Source organism: Sebastes fasciatus, chromosome 8 (assembly GCF_043250625.1).
Source record: "Sebastes fasciatus isolate fSebFas1 chromosome 8, fSebFas1.pri, whole genome shotgun sequence".
Lineage (NCBI taxonomy): Eukaryota > Metazoa > Chordata > Actinopteri > Perciformes > Sebastidae > Sebastes > Sebastes fasciatus.
Genome location: NC_133802.1, coordinates 8,320,061 through 8,341,438, shown reverse-complemented (window position 1 = coordinate 8,341,438; position 21,378 = coordinate 8,320,061). Strand labels below are relative to the sequence as shown.

Below are 21,378 nucleotides of genomic sequence, written 5' to 3'. Positions count from 1 at the left end.
ACTGGTGTCGGGTGTTACCATGTGTGAGTTATGTCTTGGATTGTGTTTTAATTTTGTGTCCACACTGCACACCAATTTCCCTTTGGGTTTAAAGTTAATCAATTAATACATTTTCAGCCGGCGACAATGTCTGACCTTAATATTTCCCCTTTCATTTCTTTGTTGCCATAAAAAGCCGTCAAAGAGCTGGGTATCAAACCTACACTTTTTGGGTACTGACTGAAATATGCCCACAGTACCAAACTGTCAAGTACCGAACGCTGGCATCGAATGCTTGCTAAGATTCCTTGATCAGTTTCTATATTCTATATATATATATGAAATAATAACAAGCCCTAAGCAGTATTAGAGGAATTATTTGAAAAAAATTGATCACCATTAGTCCTGCTGGTCCATTAATAGAAATCCCCGCAGCCATCAGTCAACAAATCAAAGAGATCAAACAACTGGTCATCTATTGTTCGTTCCTGAACAATTCTGGATTACTTTTAGATAATTTCATTCAGTCCATGTTGTTTCCAAGCTTTCCTTTGATTGAGGATACCTGCACACAGTTCTGATCATTTTGTGCTTTAACATTTATTGACACTTGAGCCTAATCAATAATTCAGACGGGCCGATATATCGGACAATTTTAGAATACCTGCAGATATATTGTAATGCCAAAGATATGTTTGAGGTCATTTAGAAACAGAGTCTCCATTACATAGGTTGGCCCCCAAAAAGTACTGATATGTTTATTTTTACACAGTAAAATGTGCCACTTAGCACAGTAATTATTAAAAAATACAAGTTTAGTCATAACAAATGTGGTTAGATCGGGAAACTTTGAGGTTCTCAGAGGGAGAAGGCAGGGGTGCCCGCTGTATGAGCCTGAAATATCCGGACTGGTTGTTGGCCAGTTTCTTTGTACGCTGATGATGTTTTAATATGTATGTCTAACCCTACTGTATCAGTTCACCACTTAATAAAAGATATCACTGAATTCAGTGCTTTCTCTGGATATAAAATACATTTCTAATGTTTATTCTAAATCTGAAAGTGGGGGTAGGCAGTATATTTTTGGCATCTTTGGGCAAAAGTTCCATAATAACCTTTTAGCATATTGTAATTCAAGTGTTCTGAGAGATCACTTGACTTCTGCACCTCCTCATGGCTCTGTTTTCAAGCTTTAAAAAAATCGAGCCCGTTACGGGATACTTTAGCCAATCACAGGTCATTTCAGGACACAGAGGCACATCATTTTTTTCAGATTACCCGTCTCATGCACTACGTTCAGGATATAATGAGCGTTTTATAAAAATAACTTTTTTTAATCATATTTGCTCCATTTCTACCGACTGCAGCTTTAAGCTAACCCTTTAGGTGATCGTCTTCAGGTGTGTAGTCCCCCCTTTCCCTCTCCTTTTAGATGGTCCCACACAGATTTTGTGTGTTTGGGAATATTTATTACGCCCGAGTTCCACCAGTTGTTCAAAACCAACTTCAGTCCATTATTTGATCAAATCAAACCGGACCTTGACTGTTCACAAATATCAATTCAGTGCCCTTTTGTAACACGAAACTGACCTTTTCCATAACACCATCTCCTCAACGTGGCTAGATATTGAAGCCTCACTGTCTAAATGTCCTCTTTCAAATTTACATTTCTAGAAAACCTGACATCAGTCAAAAATTTTTTCAATAACCGAATAATAAATAACATAGTTAAGGTTTGGAGAGCAGCACGTGTTTAAGGAAGATCCGGGTTAACATCCACTCTTACTCCAATAGTTGATAGCCCTTATTTTCTACCAGGTGTCTTAGATCTAGGTTTCAAACATTGGGACTTGAAAGGTATTTCTTTCTTCAGGGACCTCTTTGAGGAATGGGGTCCTTTGGGTCTTTAATCATATCGTACAAAAATATGATATATCCAGAAACTACCTTTTACGCTTCTCTCAGAAAAGTATCTCTTCTCTTTGGACATACCAAGTATGCACATTACGAATGTACATCAGAAAAAAATTGTTTATCGTCTTGACATTCTGTGCAAGGAAAAATACATGGATTTCCTATAAGGCTCTCACAAGCTCTGGTTGGAATAGGATAATAATGGAGAATATCCTGCTAGATCTCCTGACTTGTCTACAGTAATACACTCCAAGACCACTAACAAAATTAATATGAAGTATATGAGATGCTTAGGTCCAACTATGGTGGTGTTGTTGTGATAAGGTGATAACTGACTCAAAATGATGTTTGACAGATGTGCCTGTAGAGAATGATGTATTTTGTTTTCCGTCTCTTTTTCTGAGCTGAACAGTGTTACGTTTTAAACGGTCTGTCTTTTGCTAAATGGAAAACTGAAAAACTCAATAAACACATTTGACAACAAAAAACTAAAACAAGTTTCTTATCAAAAATATTTGTTAAAAAAATATTATCAGCTGATATATCATTGGATATTCAAAAGTCAGTTTAAAAAATCCCATATCAGTTGGGTACTTATTAAGACAGACTATTACTGTACTATTATTAATTTAATTTAATTTCAATTATAGAGCAAAGATGACACATTTTTTTCCACGTTTTCAGCTACCTTCCTCTGTAGTACCTACCTTACCAGTGATGTCATTCACAGCTACATGAACAAAGATGGAAGCCTCCTCCATACCTTCCAAGTACACGTGGCGATAACCTGCACACACACACACACACACACACACACACACACACACACACACACACACACACACACACACACACACACACACACACACACACACACACACACACACACACACACACACACACACACACACACACACACACACACACACACACACACACACACACACACACACACACACACACACACACACCACAGTGAGTTAAACACAACAGGGCAGATGGAAATAGATTCTCTGGTTGTTTGTTTGTTTGTTTTCTCTTTTGTTTTGTTCAGTTTTGATTATGTCTGATTATTTTGCGACTCTACTATCTCTTCTGTCTTTCAACGCCACGTTTTGTATCGTCTCACACTTGTTTCGTTTCCACTTTTTTGCACGATAAAAAGAGAAAAAGAAATGGCTGTAGATGAATACCTACTGTATCAATCAGCAGTGTGAAATAAACTTCTTCTATGGTTGATGTTCTACTTCTAAGCACTGACTCCAACTCAAGCTTTTCACCAGCACCATCTATCAGATCATTTTACATCAAAACTATTTAGAAAGTATATAATGCAACACTCTCGTGGTATAGATCCTATCTAACAAACAAACCAAACGTGGGGCTTTTCAATCAGCACTTTTGGCCGCGCCACGTCAAACCCGTGCCGCTGTGATTTGCGTTTCCATTAACGGTTTTAGCGCGCCTAGTTGCGCCAGAGATGGACCATCTCCAGAGTTGGTCCAAAGTGTGCCTGACCCCGCCTCCAACGTCTCGCCGGCCGCAGCCAACCAGTGACAACCTTCCTTCTTCCCCTCAAACAAGCGTGTGTTGCGAGACTCAACTATGGTTTGTGCAGGAGACGAGAGAGAAATACGTTGCATGTTCAGCTCACAGGACATTTGTAGCTTCTAACTGAATCTCTGTGGTTTGAAGTTTAGTTTCTCTCCTGCGTCCGCTTGTACTTTCAGATATCTGCTTTATTTTACTGTTTCGCTTTCAGCTGTATAGGAGTCTTGTTGAGTCGCTGCTGATGAAAACCCAACATTTCCTGGTTTTGCTGCTTCATAATAAAAGCTTTTAAATAACTGTGAAGAACATATTGATTACGTCTATTCAGCACAAAGGGATTGATTGATGCCTTTATTCGCAGTGCGAAAGCACAGAAAAAATTAACCCCTGCTCCGGAAAAAAAATTACGTCACCTTTTCGCCACCTAATATTCGTGTTCTGTGTGAAAGGACTCGTGACAAAAAAACAACAGTTGTCACGAACATATTGACATGCAAATTAATGTGTGTAAAGGCCTTAAGTCAGTCATAATAGTACTCAGAATCATAGTCTCAGAATCATTCCAAAAGGGTTTCTGATATTTAAACACTGTAACACTAATCAATTTTAAAATAAATATATACGATTAAGGTGAATCATACAAATCATATTGAAGAGAATGGCAACAATGCTCCATGCAGTACTTTTATTTAACTGACACCTTACACTGTTAATTATCTTACTCTCAGCAAATAGAATTTCCACGTCCATTGAAATGATATCACGGAACATGAAAAACAAAACGCAAAAAAGAAGGATTTTTTAGAGGTGATCAAGATCCACGGAAGATGCGGGTGAGGTTGGTGAGGTACCCATCAGTTCCATCTAAAAGCAGGTGCTTTACCATGTCTTACCTGTAATCATGCTGTTGAAGGCGATGGTGCGCTGGCCGATGAAGTCCTGGCCGATGGGGTCATGATCCCACACAAGGAAACGCACCAGGGCGAGCTCCGGCATGTGGACCGTGAACACCAGAGTCTCCTCCCACATCGGGTTGAACCCTACGGGACCGTCCCAAGATAGGCAGGGGTGGAAGAAGGGGTGGAGGGGAAGGGGGGGGCAGGAGAGGAGAGAGCAGGGGGAGGACAGAGAAAGAGGGAAAAGACAGTGTGACAAATGATAAAAAGAGAGGAGAAGTTAGGCAGATAAATGGAGAGGGAGCGAAAGAGAGGTAAATAGACAGAGGACAGAGAGAGTGGACGCTCCAGGAGAGTCAGAGAGCAAGCTCAGCACTCATCAATTATTCAGGTTGTGTGTGTGTGTGTGTGAGCAGACTAAGCAGACTGAGAGGTGCTGCCTGTGCACGTCTCCTCGTGCTGAGCTCATCAATTATAGATCAGAACCCGTGCAGACAGCTCAAACACGCACATTCACAAGTAAGAGTCACATTCAACCAATGCATTGCTCTAATCAGCACATACAGTACATACCTTAATCACATGTTAAAGGCAAACTACAACAAACCGCAGCTCTCCTCGTGCAAACACCAGGACACAATGTGTGGCTCAATTTACAGAAATCAGCCCTGAAGAGCAGTCAGTAGTGTGTTCACAGCAAACTGGCCAGTGATTGCATTGAAATGAATTGATTTTGCGCTAAGATTCCACAGTTGTAAAGAGTAACTTGACACCAGCAGGGTTCAACATTTAATCTTTATTTAAGTAAATTAAACTGGAATTTCACCCACATTCTCTAACGCCACCCAACTAAACTCCTGTTTCCATGGATTGAATTTCCAGAATTGAAATGCTCACTTGGGATTCAGCTCATAAACTTTTTTTCTACCCCGCTGCCATTTTCTCGCGAGTTCCCGATCGGTAGTGCGCGCGTGTTGTAATCAGAGCTTCTCTATGCTTTGTTTACATAGCCGTTCTGGCTGTGCATGCATGTTAGTGCATGTGAGTCCTGTGTCTGTTCCACACTAGCTAATGCCGCTGCTCTGCACTGCTATCGTATGGCGGTTACCGCTGATACTGCCATCCCGACCAACGGTGTCATCGTGGAAGCGTAGCGCCCACTCTCTGGTTTCCCCTCAGGTAAATACGGTTTGCTCCGTCAGCACCGTTGACGTTGTTTGCACCGTTAGCTGCTAGCTGCCGGCTCAGACGTCACTCTCGCTCGTTGAGAGCGATGTGGAGGCAATCTCTCTATCACAGATATGCTCTGAATTTCAAATTTGGCACCTTTAAAGTCTTGGTTATCATCTGCTTAGTGGCCACCTGCGTTTCCACAAGTTAATACATCTCACCAATATATCATTCACTGCTTGATCTGGTGATACAGTGCTCCTCAGTCATTCATTCATTGTTCATCTCTGTATTCATCTCTGTTATTAGCAACAGCGCCGTCGGTCGGGACAGCGCTATCAGGTGCAACCGCCATATGAGCACAGTGTGGAGCGGGAGTCGTGAGCTAGCCAGTGGGACACGCTCACATGCATGAACATGCAATAAAAGCCACGCGCTGGCGGCCCGGCTATGTCAACAAAGCACGGAGAAGCTCAGAACACAGCACACACAGAGGGAGAGCGACTTCCTTCTCTGCTCAGGTACACATTACTCCTCTATATCTTTACATAGCAAATGGTTGCTTGCTGCTATATTAATGCTCTAAATATCGTTTAGCGCACCTTTAACCACAACGTTGCTAGGTTTATGGCTATAAATTAATAAAATGAATGCATCCCGAGAAGAGTGTTCCGTGACCAGGAGATCAACCAACCATGGAGCTGATTGATTTTACACTATAGATTTGACCGGCAGTCAATTCATCATTTGTCCGACAGTCTAGAGGTGGATCACTCGACTTTCCGCAGCTGTGCTCTTCAAAGCCCCTTTGCAATTAATGATTGCTCTATACGGTTTCATGCTATGGGATCTTTCCTGTCCAGTAATAGGCAAGGTATTTCTTGAATTGATTTTTTTAATGCAATTTCCTCCCACATTCCTCCCAAAAAGGCAGACTTGATCACAAAGTATCTGAAGTTTATGAAAACAGATGAACCTGAGTAATTCACCTCTCCATCAACTCACCATTATCATCCACCACTCTGGTCTGCTCCTTGCAGCAGTCCACCGCGAGGCCGATGATCTCCACCTCCACAAAGGGATCAATGATCTGACAGAGAGATGTTACACAGTATTAAGTTATTGCTTCATACTAACCACTTGCTCTGATGTAAAGTTCCAAGACCTTTCGATGATCACATTCCATTGTTTTTTTGTTTGGCAGTTTTTCAAACAGTGGACTAATCTGATCTACGTTCCTACGAAACAACCTTTGTAAAACTCCCTGGTGTTGCTTTCCCTAGAGAATATATTAAGACTATTCCACTGATTTATCATTGCACATTCTTCTTTCTTGTCAAAACCTGGCGCTTACATTACCCACAATGCAAATCGACCACTCGACTTCATTTTTCAGAATTTTCAGATGAGTTTATGCTAATAGAGGCTAACGTAGCCTAGAGCGAGCCTCTAGCCAAGAGATGAGCAGAGGTCTACAGAGGTCTGGTATGCTCTCTTCTTTCTAACTCCAAACCTCCAGATCTCTTTCATTTTCAAACTTGTAGTCTTCAGCCCCAGTTGATGCTGACTCAAGTGACATCACTTGAGGACATGTATCAGACTTCACACAGCCCCCCTTGGCTATGAATATTAGGCTGTATTCCATTTCTTCTGATAGATCCCCGAAATGCTATAATCCACACTGGACTTTTAAAAGATTTGAGAAAGAGCAAATGTTTCACAGACACATACTACAATTACTTACAAGCACAACATATTACAATATTAATCCCGTTATATTTTTGGCATGTACATGTTTTTTATAGTATGTTTAATTACCTTCAAAAAAAGACACTACAGTTGTACAGTGCGTGTCTCCTACCTCTCCTCTGTCTCCTAGCATAGAGTCTTTGGGTTTGGGCAGCTGTTGGCCGCTGATGATCTTCAACACCAGCTGCTTCTTCATCTGACCTGGCAGTGGGTCCTCCAGGTTAGGGTTAAAGGCACCTGCAATGGGAAGAAAGGAAATATCTGTGACCTCTGATCACTCTGCTTCTAGTAAGAAAACATTGACATCTTATTAAAAAGAGGTAAATATCCTCTCCATATATTAGCACATTAATGTAATGCTCACACATAACCAAAACAAGCAGGACATACTGGATTTCATGCCTGACAGCGCCAAACTGAAATTACAACATTAAAGTATTCCTGAGGTCTAAGTTAAAAAATCAACTCCATATTTCCAACTAAAATGATGAATGAACCTGTTTTTATATGCTGACCTTCACACATGCAGGCAGGCTTGAGGTTGTAGCCACAGTTGCCATTGCTGTAGAATTTGGCTCTGTTGAGCTGCAGGACCCGGCCCTCTGACTGGTAGTTGAGTGCGACTGAAATCAAAACAGTTCACCTCATTATTGTCGGTGGGCTGGATGTCTTACTTTAACGTGCTGGAGGAGAAAACACTGCAGCTGATTGACAGAAAAAGACTGTTCAGTATTGACAAACTGGCAGAAGTAATGATTAGCAGTTGCAGCAGCATGGATCATGTCTTTGAATACGATGATCATGAAGCGCACAGGTGGGTTGGAGTTAAGCTCATACCAAGCTGGCAGCCGGCGCTCCAGAAGGGCTGGGGGTTGAAGTTGGAGGAGTCCACGCGGTAAGAGGAAGGGTAGATGCGGGAGAGCTGCCGCTGGTTGAAGTGGATGAAGGACGTGGCTTTCTGCTGCATCACCTGGTGGGCTTTGGTCTCGCTGAGCGACGACACCTGCCAGCTGCAGCTGGCTGCCGGGGGCAACACAAACACACATCTTTGTTTCCTTCATCATGAACTCATGAACTACAACTCAGTTCTAATGTTATCAATGAGGTTCAGCTAACAGGGAGTTAGAAAGATTTAAACTGCTGACTTCAAAACCTGTTTATTTTGAGTATTCATATGTTATCTGCAATATTAAAGGGCAGTGATAGGATGATGTTTTACATAATAATATTATATTTAATATGTTTTTATATTTGTATAATAACTCCATGTTAACTTTTAAATCTTCCATACTGTATATATTTTAATAAGTTTGTGTTACTTTAAGATACTATGGACTCAGCGCCAATAAGATAGCAAACAGCTTCCTATACTGTATGGAGTTCTTATGAGAGCCAATCGACTGATTGAACTCATCTTCATTGGAATCCAGATAAAGAACATCCCTTTCAGACAGTTTATACCTTAATCAAGGAATCAATCTCAATTAAAAGTTACCAGTAGCAAAACCACTGTCCCTAATATGCAGTTAGCATCAGGTTCAGCATTGTGAGTGAGTAGTAAGTAGTGAGTATAACTAATAACTGTGGGGAAGCAGAAACAGAACTTCTCACCTTGTGCCTCGACATCATAGAGACCCACAGACCGCGTGTATTTGACCAGATCAGACAGAGCTCTGGATAACTTCATGGTCTTCTTCTTTCTGTACGGTCAAAGGTCAAAGGTTACAGAAGTAAACACATATATGTAAATTGAATCAGCAGATAACATAATAACGTACGACAAGTGCTTAAATACACAAAACATCATGACATAATTTAAAGGGGACACATCATGCTCTTTTTCAGGTTCATACTTGTATTTTGTGTTTCTACTAGAACATGTTTACACGCTTTAATGTAAAAAAAAAAACACATTTTTAATCTCATACCATCTGTATGAATATACCTGTATTCACCCTCTGTCTGAAACACTCTGTTTTAGCACCTGTCTCTTTAAGCCCCCCTTCCAAAAAAGTCCAGTCTAAAAATATGATGCACATTTGCAAAGGTAGTTCTCAAGGCGTGGGTGGAGATACTCAGATGGGGAGGGGGGGGGAAGGGGCGGAGGGCGGGGGGTGTATATTCTAATGAGCCTGCATGTGACATATTAAGGGGAGCCAAATCTGAATGTCTTGTTGAGTCACATGTTTTCTGATCTAGACAGCCCACACCTGACTGGGTTGTCTTATTACACAGTTTGTGGGTTGGTACGTACTCCAGATACCCAGATATGTGTGCACAAGCACTGAGAAGGTGAGTTTTTCATAATATGTCCCCTTTAAGACAAAATCTGCGACAGATTAACTATGTCATATTTGGTTTTGTTGAATTTTAATCCTGAAATATAGGTATGAACATCTATCCATCATATTCATTATGATAATATGTATAAGTGCAATAATTTACATCAGAGGGACGACAACACACTCATATAACATACAGTATTAGAGGGGTGTGTGTGTATGTGTGTGTTTGAATAGCATACTTGCTGTGGTGCAAGGGGGCACGGGAGGCGCTACTTGTACTCTCTTGGTCTGTATCTGTGTCTTCAAAGCTCAAAGTCTTCTTCAGCTTAGTTGTCTTTTTCTGCAGAAGACAGAGTCATTAACAAATGAGGGACCAAAGAATATTGGACAGAGTTTAAAAAAAAAAAAAAAAGAATAGCTGTATAATTGACCAAGATTCAAAATAAAACAAAAAGTCTGTTCGGTCATCTACTGTAAAAAGTAATGAGAATAAGAGTTAGTTAAAGGCCATCACTAGGCTAACAGCAGATACCTGCAATAATATCTGAATCATGCCAAAAACATTTACATGTCAGCTCATTTTCCAACACCACTGACAGATAATGAACTTAAATTAAAAATAAATTCATAATCCACAAACGGCAACAACAACAACTCCTGCGTGTCCCAGCCGTGTGCATCACTTTTTAGTGTCCTCTGGAAACGGCTTCTTGCATCGCTTTTTTCGAAATGCTGCGCATGTGTTGGTGAAGATGATTTCTAATCTGCTGATTATTTTTCATTGATCATTAAGTCTAAGAAATGAAAAATATTTAATTTAAAAAAAATCATCCATCCCTTATCCTAATCTACAGGGGTGAGAAGTGATGTCCTAAGATTTCTTATTTTCAAAATAATAATAATAATAATAATTATTATTATTATCATTATTAATTGGATGCTAAACCATAAATTTGTAGTTCTGAATAATAATAAAAAACCTACCTGTACAATCACCATGTAAATACTTTGTTGTTCATGGTAATCTGAGTTTTATCTGAATTTTGACATATTTTGTCGGATGAAACTTCATTCTCTACTGTGGCTGCATCCTTGAACACTTCGGTCTAACAGTATTCTTCCTGTACTTAGTAAGTTAATGGAAATAGTGGGGTTTGATCGTGTTTCACACAAACTAAACTCACAATTCCAGCATGCATATTGAGGTTTTACAGTTTTAATGCAGCAGACTGATCCATGGTTGAGTGATATAGACAGGATCAGAGTGACTGGTTCTGTCCTACTCGACTTCAGCACTGCATTTGATCAAACAGATCATAAAATACTCTTTGTTGATTATTTCGTTTTTTTCCTGTCAACCCATTTAAATTGCAGCAACCCGCTATGTCACATAATAACACATCATCCACAGCCAAGGAGTCTGATTTGCTCTCTTCAAACCAAATTAACGAGAAACACATTTTGATTAAATGTCAACACTGGAAACCATTTTTCCTGTCTACGTTCTCATCAGAGATGGAAGATTGGGTAGGTTTACAGAATGTGAAAGACTGAGAAGCAAAGAGAGGAGAAATAAAAAAGGCCAAACCTTGCGCTTCGAGAAGCTCCCCATGAAGGAGCGCCCTGTCCGCTTGTTGCTGCTGGGATTAGACTCGTCCGCTGTGTCTGTCCCGTCATCACTTTTGCTCTGACAGCAAAGAAGAAACGTAGCATGTTTTTGTTTGGAAACATTTTAGAGATTTTTAACTGAAATTAAAAATTTCCCCTGTCAATCACTCTGACATCTTATGTTCATGCTGCAGTTCACGTATTGGACTGAACTGTTATTTTCTGGATGATTTAAACAATTAAATTCAAGCTGATAACTCTTAGAAATAAATCACTTCACCTTCACTGTTTTTCTAGGACACATACACTGAGAGGCAAGTGAGAAAGAAATCTGGTGATCCATTTTCTATGTCTGATGTAATTTTTTATCTCTCCTGCGTTTATGACTTTAGAACAGGAGAAAAAAAGACATTTTGCCAGGATAATCTTTCTAAGTTCCTTACTTTTTGATGACAACAACTTCTTTTTCAGCATGTCGGTTAACAGGTAGCATCGGGACTCCCCGTCTGTGTTTACCTTAGAACCAGTTTTGTCCGTGGGCTTCCCAGCAGGAGGGAGGGCTGCGATGGTGAAGCTGTCTGGGTCTTCTCGGTCTCGGATCTTGGACTCCTTCATCAGGTTGTCCAGCTTTTTCTTGGCCATGTTCTCCACCTGCTTCCTGTTGGCGGACGTCTGGAGGAGGAAGGAACAGTTACACAGAGAATGATGACGATACATGTTCATACATGACACAAGAGGTGAGAGTAACTTTGGACAGTTCCTGTCTGCTGGGAGTTATTGCTCAGTTTTATACATTTTCCATGTCGGAAATGTGACACATTTGTACGAAGGACCTGAGAGACAAGTGAGAAAATAATAATCCATTTAGTCTGATGTAAATTATTTTCTCTCCTGTGTTTTAAGAACAGGTGAAAAATTGTTTTGCAAGGATAACCTTTCTAAGTTCCTTAAATTTTCTCATCTGTGAAACAGGTGAAAAAAAAAGGTTTTCCAGGTGAAAAATAAAGAGACGAGGGAGGAAGGAGGCCTCTAACATCAGCTTTCTGGATCTCTGACTTCTCTCTTTCTTTTCTAGAATCTTTTTTATTTCTGCACATACAGTATTGTATGTTAGCTTACTTAACATGCCAATTTTGATAATATATTAATAATTTAAGTCATTAAGTCATCTTGCAAAAATGCCAAAGATTCTCTCAGTTTTAATTTCTCAAATGTGAAAATTTGCTACTTTTCTCTAATTTGGATGGTTGGTTGGACAAAAGAAGTTTATTTTAAGATTTTTTTCTTGGACTTTTTGGACATTTCTTTTACCATGTTCTGATGTTTAATAGGTGTATTATTAACTGAAAAAAAAATCTAAATATTAATTGATTATGAAACCAATTGTTAGTTGAAGCTGGACAGAATATCTCAGTGTATTTCATGAATTTCAAGTCGAATTAGGGGTCACTGACGATGACTCGACGACTTTCAGGGAGCAGCACTACTTGTCAGACACAACAAAGTCATCAAAGAACAATATAAAATACATTTTTAGTAAGATCCACATGCTCATGCATTAGGTCAATTGCTGTTCCGTACAATCTTCCCTCAAAATATATTGAGGGTTTGTCTGAGATCCTGCTGTAATAGTCTGTCTGATGCTGGTCTGACCAGATAAAGAAGAAAGAACACACATCATGCAAGTTTAATGAGGAGCAAAGATGAAGCAATACATTACGTTACATAATGCAGAACCTCCCGCACCATTAAATGAATGGAAATTCCAGATTCCGGTAGGACAGTAAATGATACTATGTGTGGTGCATATGATAGGGTATTATTTATGGTGCAGAAATCTTAGAGACATATCTCAAAACGTGGGCAAATAAAACCAAAATCATTTGCATGGTGCACGTCACTAAAGGTTTTTATTAGGGCTGTCAAACTTAACGAGATAATAACGCAATCGATAATTTCGGATGTTGTAGTGGGCTCAGTTTTAAAGTTAGGGTGAAGATATCATATAGGTGATATCTTGATATATCATACAAAACTACAAAATCTAAGGAACCAACCGTGTCACACTAGCTTGTCGCGAAGGAGGTTAAATAATGCTCCAAACTTGCACTAAATTTTGACGAGGAAAAACTGGCGTGGCCATTTTCAAAGTGGTCCCTTCACCTCTGACCTCAAGATATGTGAATGAAAATGGGTTCTATGGGTACCCACAAGTCTCCCCTTTACAGACATGCCCACTTTATGATAATCACTGTGGATCTGACCAGACTAAGAAGATGCAGGATCCTACCAGAATTCACATTTTATAGGGAGCAAAGATGAAGCAATGCATTATGTTACATAATGCAGAACGTTCAAGACCGGTTGAGGAATGGACCTTTTAGTAATGTATGCATTACGGACATGTGAGAGCATGACAGAGAATGATAGTGGGACACACACATTATAAGGATGAAGTGGAATAAATGAAAAGAGGTCCTCGCTGAGAATAATATGCACATGCTCAGTTCAGCCACATGGTGGCAGAGTGTATCCATCAACCACTTAAGTCTGTAGTCGGACCGCAAGCAACATCAACATGCTCCATTCAGACTTGTATTTCTACGTGCTCAGTGCAGATGTGTCAAAAACTGAACATATAGGACCAATATTGAGTTTTTATTAAGTCAGTGCTGCCATTTTGATATGATGGATATGATGCAGGGGGATTACATATTTCGTGTAGAATAAATAAATATTACCTTGGGAGGAAGATGCTGAATACTTAAGATACTTTATGCAATGGTTAACAATTTTAACCTGCCATAGCAATTGTGGTGCTGGTGTGTTAACCACTGGCCATATTGGTCAGGCTTAAAATGTTTTTTTTTAGGTGTCTAAAATATGTTTTGCTGCTGCCCACGTCCACAGCAGTACATTGCTTTACTCCGGTGCTTATACTCCTGTCTGCTTTTCCAAACTGTGGGCGTACCGACCATTATCTACTGTAGGTGATACACTGACTATGTACCTCATACAACCCCACTTCAAAACACCCAAACTATCCCTTTAACTCAAACTTCTACCAGCTGCTCACCTTCCATGGCTGTTTTTCAATAAATTAGATGCTACTAGACACAAAAATAAGTTATTAATCTTCATCATTCATCAGTTAATTCCTGTAAAATTCATATAATTATTCCCCGAGAGTATATGTAACTGTCCCACTTGAAACATTGTCCATCCTGTAGCTGCCTACCTAAGTTTACAAAGAGCTACGGCTCAGATGGTTTGGTTCCAGATAAAGAATCTTTACACAACATATTTGATGGGAGCATCTTAAAGATACAATATTGCTAAATGTATTTGGGGCCTACCACCTTAAGCATTCCCAGGCAGGATGAGAAAGTATGGCAGATGAATGGGTGAGGATTTTCTGAGGTGGTTGAGAATGAGCTTTGTATACAGTACCTTCCACTTTGAAAGAAGCAAGCAACAGTTGAAGAGAAGAAGAAGAAGGGAAGGGAGAAGAGCAGGAAATGAGAACAGATAGCCACACACAGAGAAGGAGACCGAAGCAAACAGCAGACATAGCAATATAGCAGATACACTAAAAGACAGGAGAGGAAGAACACTCACACAAATCACCAGTGCTTAGTTTAAACATGAACCATCAAGAACAGCGGAAAAACACGCACAATTCACACTTCATCTGCTGGACAAGAGGACAAATCGGCTGCCTGTAACTCCGGTAGATACATGATGAGATAAATGTGGCGAAGTGGAGAAAAAAAAAAGACCAAACAATGTATGTACATACATCTCCGTTCATCAGCTTGCAGTCGTCCTCCATCTCATCGGCACTGTCCTCGTCCGACACGTCTCCCTCTTCTGCGTCCTCGTCGATGTTGGAAGGCAGTTTCTTCCCCTGGTGGAGAAAAGAACGAGTCAGCAGAGCTTCGCATTATGATAACAAACAGCTGCAACATGAAATAAATGAGGTTAAATGGGGCCATTCCTGGTGTCAGGGAGGCTGAAGACACCGACCATGTACCGCAACCACAACATCCCCAGTTTAAGTCCGGCCAGGGACCTTCCTCTCAGTCACCTCTCTACTGCACTACATGTAATCAAGACAAAATGTACTACCAAAAAAATGAGGTAAGATTTGAAGTTTGTCTACGCAGGAACAATGGACGTTAACAGACAATAGCCTGAGACTGAATAGAGCAATAAATCTGAAGAAGGCTCACACTGGGATCTTCTTTGTGCTTTTCAGGTCAGCAGGCCGTCAATATTTTGGTAAAAGATGGGCCCGCTCGCCGCCTCAGCCAGCAGGTGAGGTAGTTTGTCCCGTGGCTAGCAATCATTCTCAATCACAGTGTCCTGCACATCAGTGTTCCCTCACAGAGCTTTACATATTGGTTTCCCTCTGCCGAGTGTACAAACAGGTAGTAGTGCTGGCTCAACAGCTGGCAGAGCAGTCCTTACCGTGCAAGGTATTGGCAGGGTCTTTAGCAAAGGCATCTGGCATCAATAAAGCCTCATTAACCTCAGTACCGTTCCCTCCCCAGCTCACAGAGGGCTGCCGCTGCTCATCAACATGTCTTTGTTGGTTAAAGCTGTGTGTGAAACCAACTTTGCTTTAATGGTTTTACATTACAAACTCCACCACGGTGCCAACCCTGGACAGATGGTTTACATCAGCTATGAGCTTTCACAATGAGCACATCAGACTTCTGGGTGAATATTAAGGTACATTTGGCGGGGAAATGAAGGGAAATGTGACGCTGTGCTGTTTATGACCACTACAACTATACAACTGTTTTTGTTTTAGTAGTGGGGCATCCAATGATGTTGAGGGTTCTTCTGTATAGTTCTGTAAAAAGCTTTAAAAAGGTACAGTGTGGTGCGGATTGAATGAACTTTCCAAGCGTGTAGAAGAATTTACGGTGGACTTCAGGTGCATCGTGCCACCAAATTCAAGCTGCCGTTTCAACAACTCAGGTAAACTGTCCTGTGCTGCATTATCTTGGATTGATGTTCAACTGTAGTGGCTTGTTATTAGCCTCTAATAGTCATTTACCACAGCAGGAACTTCATGCGTCTTCCGCCGTGTTTGCGGACAAGCTCCTGGAACTAAATGTAGGCAGTGTTCAGGAGGTGATACTAAATTCAAGTTGTAGGTCTTTCTGGTGTTTCTGACAATGTTGTTAACTGGGACTGGACAAGATGTCGACTAAAAAAACATCAACAGTAACCACCATGTTGCTATTGTGTCTGTAAGAACGGGACAATCAATACTTGAAAAAAAGGACCAACAATAGAAACGCTTGCTGGACAAACAAAAAGGTCCAGGCACCCCTCATTAAAATTATTTAAGAGGAAGCTATTCAGAGAGTCGGAGTCAGCGGTTAGAAAACCAGAAGTGTTGGACTAAAAGATTTCTCAGTATTTCAAAGCCAAACAGTCGGGGAGAATCATTAAAACACTAAACAAGATGGAAAAACTAGAATTACTGCCTCACGGTTGTATGCCTCCGCCGACCAGTCAGGTTGCAGTTTACATCCATGTCTGTCCAAAATGTCATCACTTCATCATTTTTATCCTGTTACACATTGTGTAAAATTGTCATAATTAGCATATGAATTCTTGAGTTATGGCCAAAAATGTGTTTTGTGAGGTCACAGTAACTTTGACCTTTGACCACAAAATTCTAATCAGTTCATCCTTGAGTCCAAGTGGGTGTTTGTGCCAAATTTGAAGAAATTCCCTCCAGGCGTTCATGAGATATACAGTAGCATTCACGAGAATGGACTGGCGTACGTTTGTACGGACAGACAACCCAAAACATAATGCCTCCGCCCACGGCTGTCGCCGCCACGGAAGCATAAAGAATTAAGAATTACGTGCATCCCGGCGGCCTAATGTCCACAGGTTCAATTCCGGTTGGGGAGCTTCATTGCTTAGCATAACTCTCTCTGTGGCCTGAAGGACAAAACCCAGAGCACTTGCCAGAGCTCACACAGCTGGCAGTAAACATATGGTATCAACTGAGGGCGACACAGATGAGCATAGCAACGTTTTTACCAACTATCCAGAACTGATCCTGACCCGCAGCCTTCAACGTGATCTGTGGACAGCTGGATATTGTTTCTATAACAACACCGAACCAGTGTGCCCAGATATAATGAGCCAGCCTGCAGTCTGCACACTTTTTGTTCCTTCCTACAGTCAACTTTTGTTTTTAATTCTTTTCCCCAAAAACATGTCATATTCAAACACTTTCTAATCACATCATTCCAATCAGCCCGCTATCGCCCACCTTTGAAGTCTGCTCTGTGAGGTTCAAACTCCAGATAATGAAACGGTGAGCTGAAATCATCGCCCGAGGACCGACTCCTGAGAGCAAGTCACTTTTTTTAAAACATCCAAACTGTACTTCTGAGGCTTTCCGCTCCACCCACGCTCTGACTTCACCTTGACGAGGATCTTTCCCTTGAGCGTTGCTGGTGACGGCAGCCAACCGGACTCGTCGACTTTGATGTTGGACAGGTCCAGTTTGTCCCCCAGGATCTCAGTCAGGTACTGGGCCATCTTCTTCTGCTGAGGAACGCTGCAGTGGTTCTCTATGGAGAGGATGACTGGGTAGCTGAGAGATAATCACACAACAGATTGGAGTTACAGGGCTGAAAGATCAAGGAGGACAAGAGGACACTGTTTATTTGTCTGCGAATCTGCAGCAGAGTTTAGAGTGTATGAAAGGCATCATTAAAGATTCAGATTTCTGTTGATTCAACCATGAGAACACGCAACATACACTGTACAGTGTACAGAGGACATCTTAAATGTCCTCTTTAAGAGGACATCTTAAATGTCCTCTTTAAGAGGACAGTTCAGTGTTCTGAAAGACATATGAAGTGTTGGTATCATCAATATGAATGCTCTTTTATCTGTAATTTAACAAATGTGCACGTCTGGAGAATCAATATTTTCTGTTAGTGTGAAGCATCTGTGGTCTAGCATGTAAAACAATTCAACCAGACTCCTTATCCACAACATTTTGGCTGTAACTATTGCCAGTCTAAGTCAGACGGAAGCTCCTTGTCCCAGTTTTGTCTCTTGTCAGCCCTCTGCGGAGCCTGCTTTCATACAGCGTCCTGGAAAATTTGATCGCTCTTTGATGTTGAATGCAGCCTTTCACCTGGTTCCCTTTTAGCCAATTATCCGTGGAATATAGTGTCCACAATTATGTTTTTCAAAAACACACAGCGTGGGTGAGCATGCACACAAAGCGAGTGTTGCTCCTTCATTTTACTCGAGGAGACAGGATCTAAAAATAGAGATTTTTTTCTCTGCATCCTCCAGACTCTGCATGTCGATGAGATTATCACCTTCTGATGCAGATTCCGTGAGGAGGAAGAGGAGGAGGGTGTCTGTGTGTATGCTTTCATTTCTCTCTGTGTGTGTGGTGTTATGTCTCTGTATTTGCACAGGTGTGAGTAGGATTTTATATCGGTTTACAGGGTACAGATGAGTGACAAATAAAAGGAAAACATGAAGAAATGAATCACAAAACAACTGTGTCAAGAGTAAGTGCAACTTTCATACAGGACATGAGAGGTCACTGAGTGGTTTGATGAGGATGACAATGATGTGAATCGTAAGCTATGGCCTTCACAGTCACCAGGTCTCAACCCAGTTTATCACCTGTGACGTGTTTCGCACCACTCACACACACGGATGATAGGTTGGTATTTATTGTGACTGGGACGGGGCGTTGCATCCCAGTGCTGCCTGCTGAAAAACAGCTCAACCTGCAAATGTCTTCTAACGCAATGCAGGGGACAACCAACCAGTCAGAGTAGTAGTCAGCTCAACTAGGTGTGAGTCTCGCCAGCCCGGGGCATCATTTCTGTATTACAACAGTTTCAACAACATGTACCAAAAAAAAAAAAAAGAAAGGCTGCAAACAAAACTTTGTAGCGTGTGGTACCACAGCTACGACAGAAAACAACTGTTCAGTTCGAGCATAACAATGTAAATTACGTGCTCAATGCAAAATACCCACAAAGCTGGAATGGAAAACTGACGTGTCCCTGAAATAAGGCTGCACGATATGAGGAAAATATGCAATAACATCGTTGAATATCGCAATAACGATGTTACTTGCGATAAATACACAGATGTTAAAGTGTACTCAGTTCTGCCTTTCTGCTGCCCCTCAGCTCAGTATACTGATAGGATACAATAAATTGCTTATTGGATTAAAAAAAAGTGAAAAGTAATTATTTCCAACATTCTTTAATAAAACATTGAACTGAACACAAAAAGCACCAATCAAAAAAAAGAATGACTCATTTTAAAATGCAGTTTTCTACGAGTGTCTACCAGAAATGTTTCAGGAGTCGTGGCAGAGAGCGTGGCTTAAGTTTCTGTTGGTAAACATGATGACGTATTCTTACGGGCAAAGCGCAGGTGGAGGCAGAATAAAGCCAGTGGGCGGTGCTTGGTTTTGGCTCTACTGTTTTCAACATGGCGGCTGGGTCGCAAACTTTCTCATTTTACAGCTAAACAGTACACTAAAATGTTTCTGAAAACACTGGAGGTGAGAATTAGTCATTACAATAACAGAATTTTGATTTATATTTCATCAGCGCTGCATAGTTTGACCATTTGGTCAGAGTTCATAAACTTCCCGAGCAGTGATTGACAGCTGCTGTAGAGACTCCTCAGCTCTGATTGGTTGTTTTCCTACCGGTGCGGTGCGATGCTTTAGGAGAACTAAAAGGTGGCAAGGAACATGATTTTTTTCCGGTCTCATGCACTACAGTAAGGATAAAGTGACAGTCAGAGCAAATAAAACGTTATACTCATAAAAGCTACCAACTGCAGCTTTAAGACTCATTCCGTATTCCCGCAGCATCCCAGGTTATCTCTCCCTGCATTTCCTGTCTGTATCTCTATCAAATGAAAGGTCAAAAATAATATTAAAAACAAAAGGTTTGAATCATAAATATGTAAAAGTAAGTAACTAACTGCACTAATGAGACAGAAAATCTAGTAAATAATATGAGTCAATGATATGACCAGAAACATGAGCATCTAGCTCTCACTGTCACACTTTCACTATGTTCTCAGTACACTGCAATCAGATACACTCTAGGATCAACCCTGTCTCTGGTTATGTGGATTTTTATCCTAATTAGTCTCTGATCACATGAAAAGATTTCACTCATCCCCAGTAGTGACTAAACACCCACATATCGCAACCTATCAGGGAAAGCCTTTACAGCAGCAGACACGGCGCATCATGTTTCAAATGTAAAGAAGCTTCCAGACGTATTAAACCCATCCACCCGTGCAATTGTATTCCAAGCCTCATTTCCCCCCATTTTTCTCCATGGTTTTACAATCCAGCAGCCTGTGTAATGCAACGCCGTGATGTGTACTGACAGAATACATGTCCATGTACTGCTGGGGTTATTTCCCACATACTTATTAAAGCCGTACACACATACACACAGGCACTTTGGTTTGTCAGTTGCCATTAATGGAAATACGATGAAACATGAAAGTGATCTATTGGAGTGTTCTGACCGACCACCTGAATGTGTGAGCATGTGGGCCAATAAATAAATGGTGTGTGTGTGTGTGTGTGTGTGTGTGTGTGTTTAAACGTACTCATTCTTGACGAAGGCGTACTTGTTGATGGTCTCGATGACGTCTTTGAAGAGGATCTTGGAGGTGAGTGTATAGCCGTGGTGGACGATGGGCTCACCGTCCTGACCGTCCCAACAGTCCACTGTGGACAGGAAAGACAAAGAAGGGACAGTCAATAGGGAGTCTAACTGGCCTGACCTAAATCAAATCCCATGAAACGACAAACCAACAATTAATATATAGTAAGAACTTGTGTTAGTTATTAGTAAATCTGAAATTTATTGAGTTGATATTGGCTGAATGATTAAGTACAGTTAATATTATTTTCACTTTAGCGGCAGCTTATGCAGCTTCTTTCCTTCGGCACAGTAGAACCTCCACGGTTTAGGGATAGTATGATACTGAGTGAAATAGAAACAGTACTTTTTTTAACTAAGACAAAGAATTTGTCTTCAATAAGAGGATTTAGAATCAATAAAATGCTGCTGAACCCAAACACAGACGCAAAGTTGATTATTTGCCTTAACAGGTAGAATTACTTAGTGGTCCCAATACTTTTGTGAAAAGCGAGCTAAAGGCATTTG

The 21,378-nt window shown here is 40.8% G+C and overlaps 1 protein-coding gene across 2 annotated transcripts in view; it reads right to left on the bottom strand.

Annotated features, from left to right (window-relative positions):
- The window catches only part of plch2a (phospholipase C, eta 2a), a 214,947-nt gene that overhangs the window by 12,219 nt on the left and 181,350 nt on the right, over positions 1 to 21,378 (bottom strand). For both annotated transcript variants that reach the window (XM_074643129.1, XM_074643128.1), the window contains 13 exons: positions 20,816 to 20,936; positions 17,612 to 17,783; positions 14,952 to 15,059; positions 11,669 to 11,824; positions 11,133 to 11,231; positions 9,784 to 9,884; positions 8,871 to 8,959; positions 8,097 to 8,279; positions 7,775 to 7,882; positions 7,372 to 7,496; positions 6,516 to 6,600; positions 4,338 to 4,484; positions 2,601 to 2,680 (listed from right to left, as the gene is read on the bottom strand). In XM_074643129.1, coding sequence (XP_074499230.1) covers positions 2,601 to 2,680; positions 4,338 to 4,484; positions 6,516 to 6,600; positions 7,372 to 7,496; positions 7,775 to 7,882; positions 8,097 to 8,279; positions 8,871 to 8,959; positions 9,784 to 9,884; positions 11,133 to 11,231; positions 11,669 to 11,824; positions 14,952 to 15,059; positions 17,612 to 17,783; positions 20,816 to 20,936 — 1,574 coding nt within the window. The remainder of the gene's footprint in view (positions 1 to 2,600; positions 2,681 to 4,337; positions 4,485 to 6,515; positions 6,601 to 7,371; positions 7,497 to 7,774; positions 7,883 to 8,096; positions 8,280 to 8,870; positions 8,960 to 9,783; positions 9,885 to 11,132; positions 11,232 to 11,668; positions 11,825 to 14,951; positions 15,060 to 17,611; positions 17,784 to 20,815; positions 20,937 to 21,378) is intronic.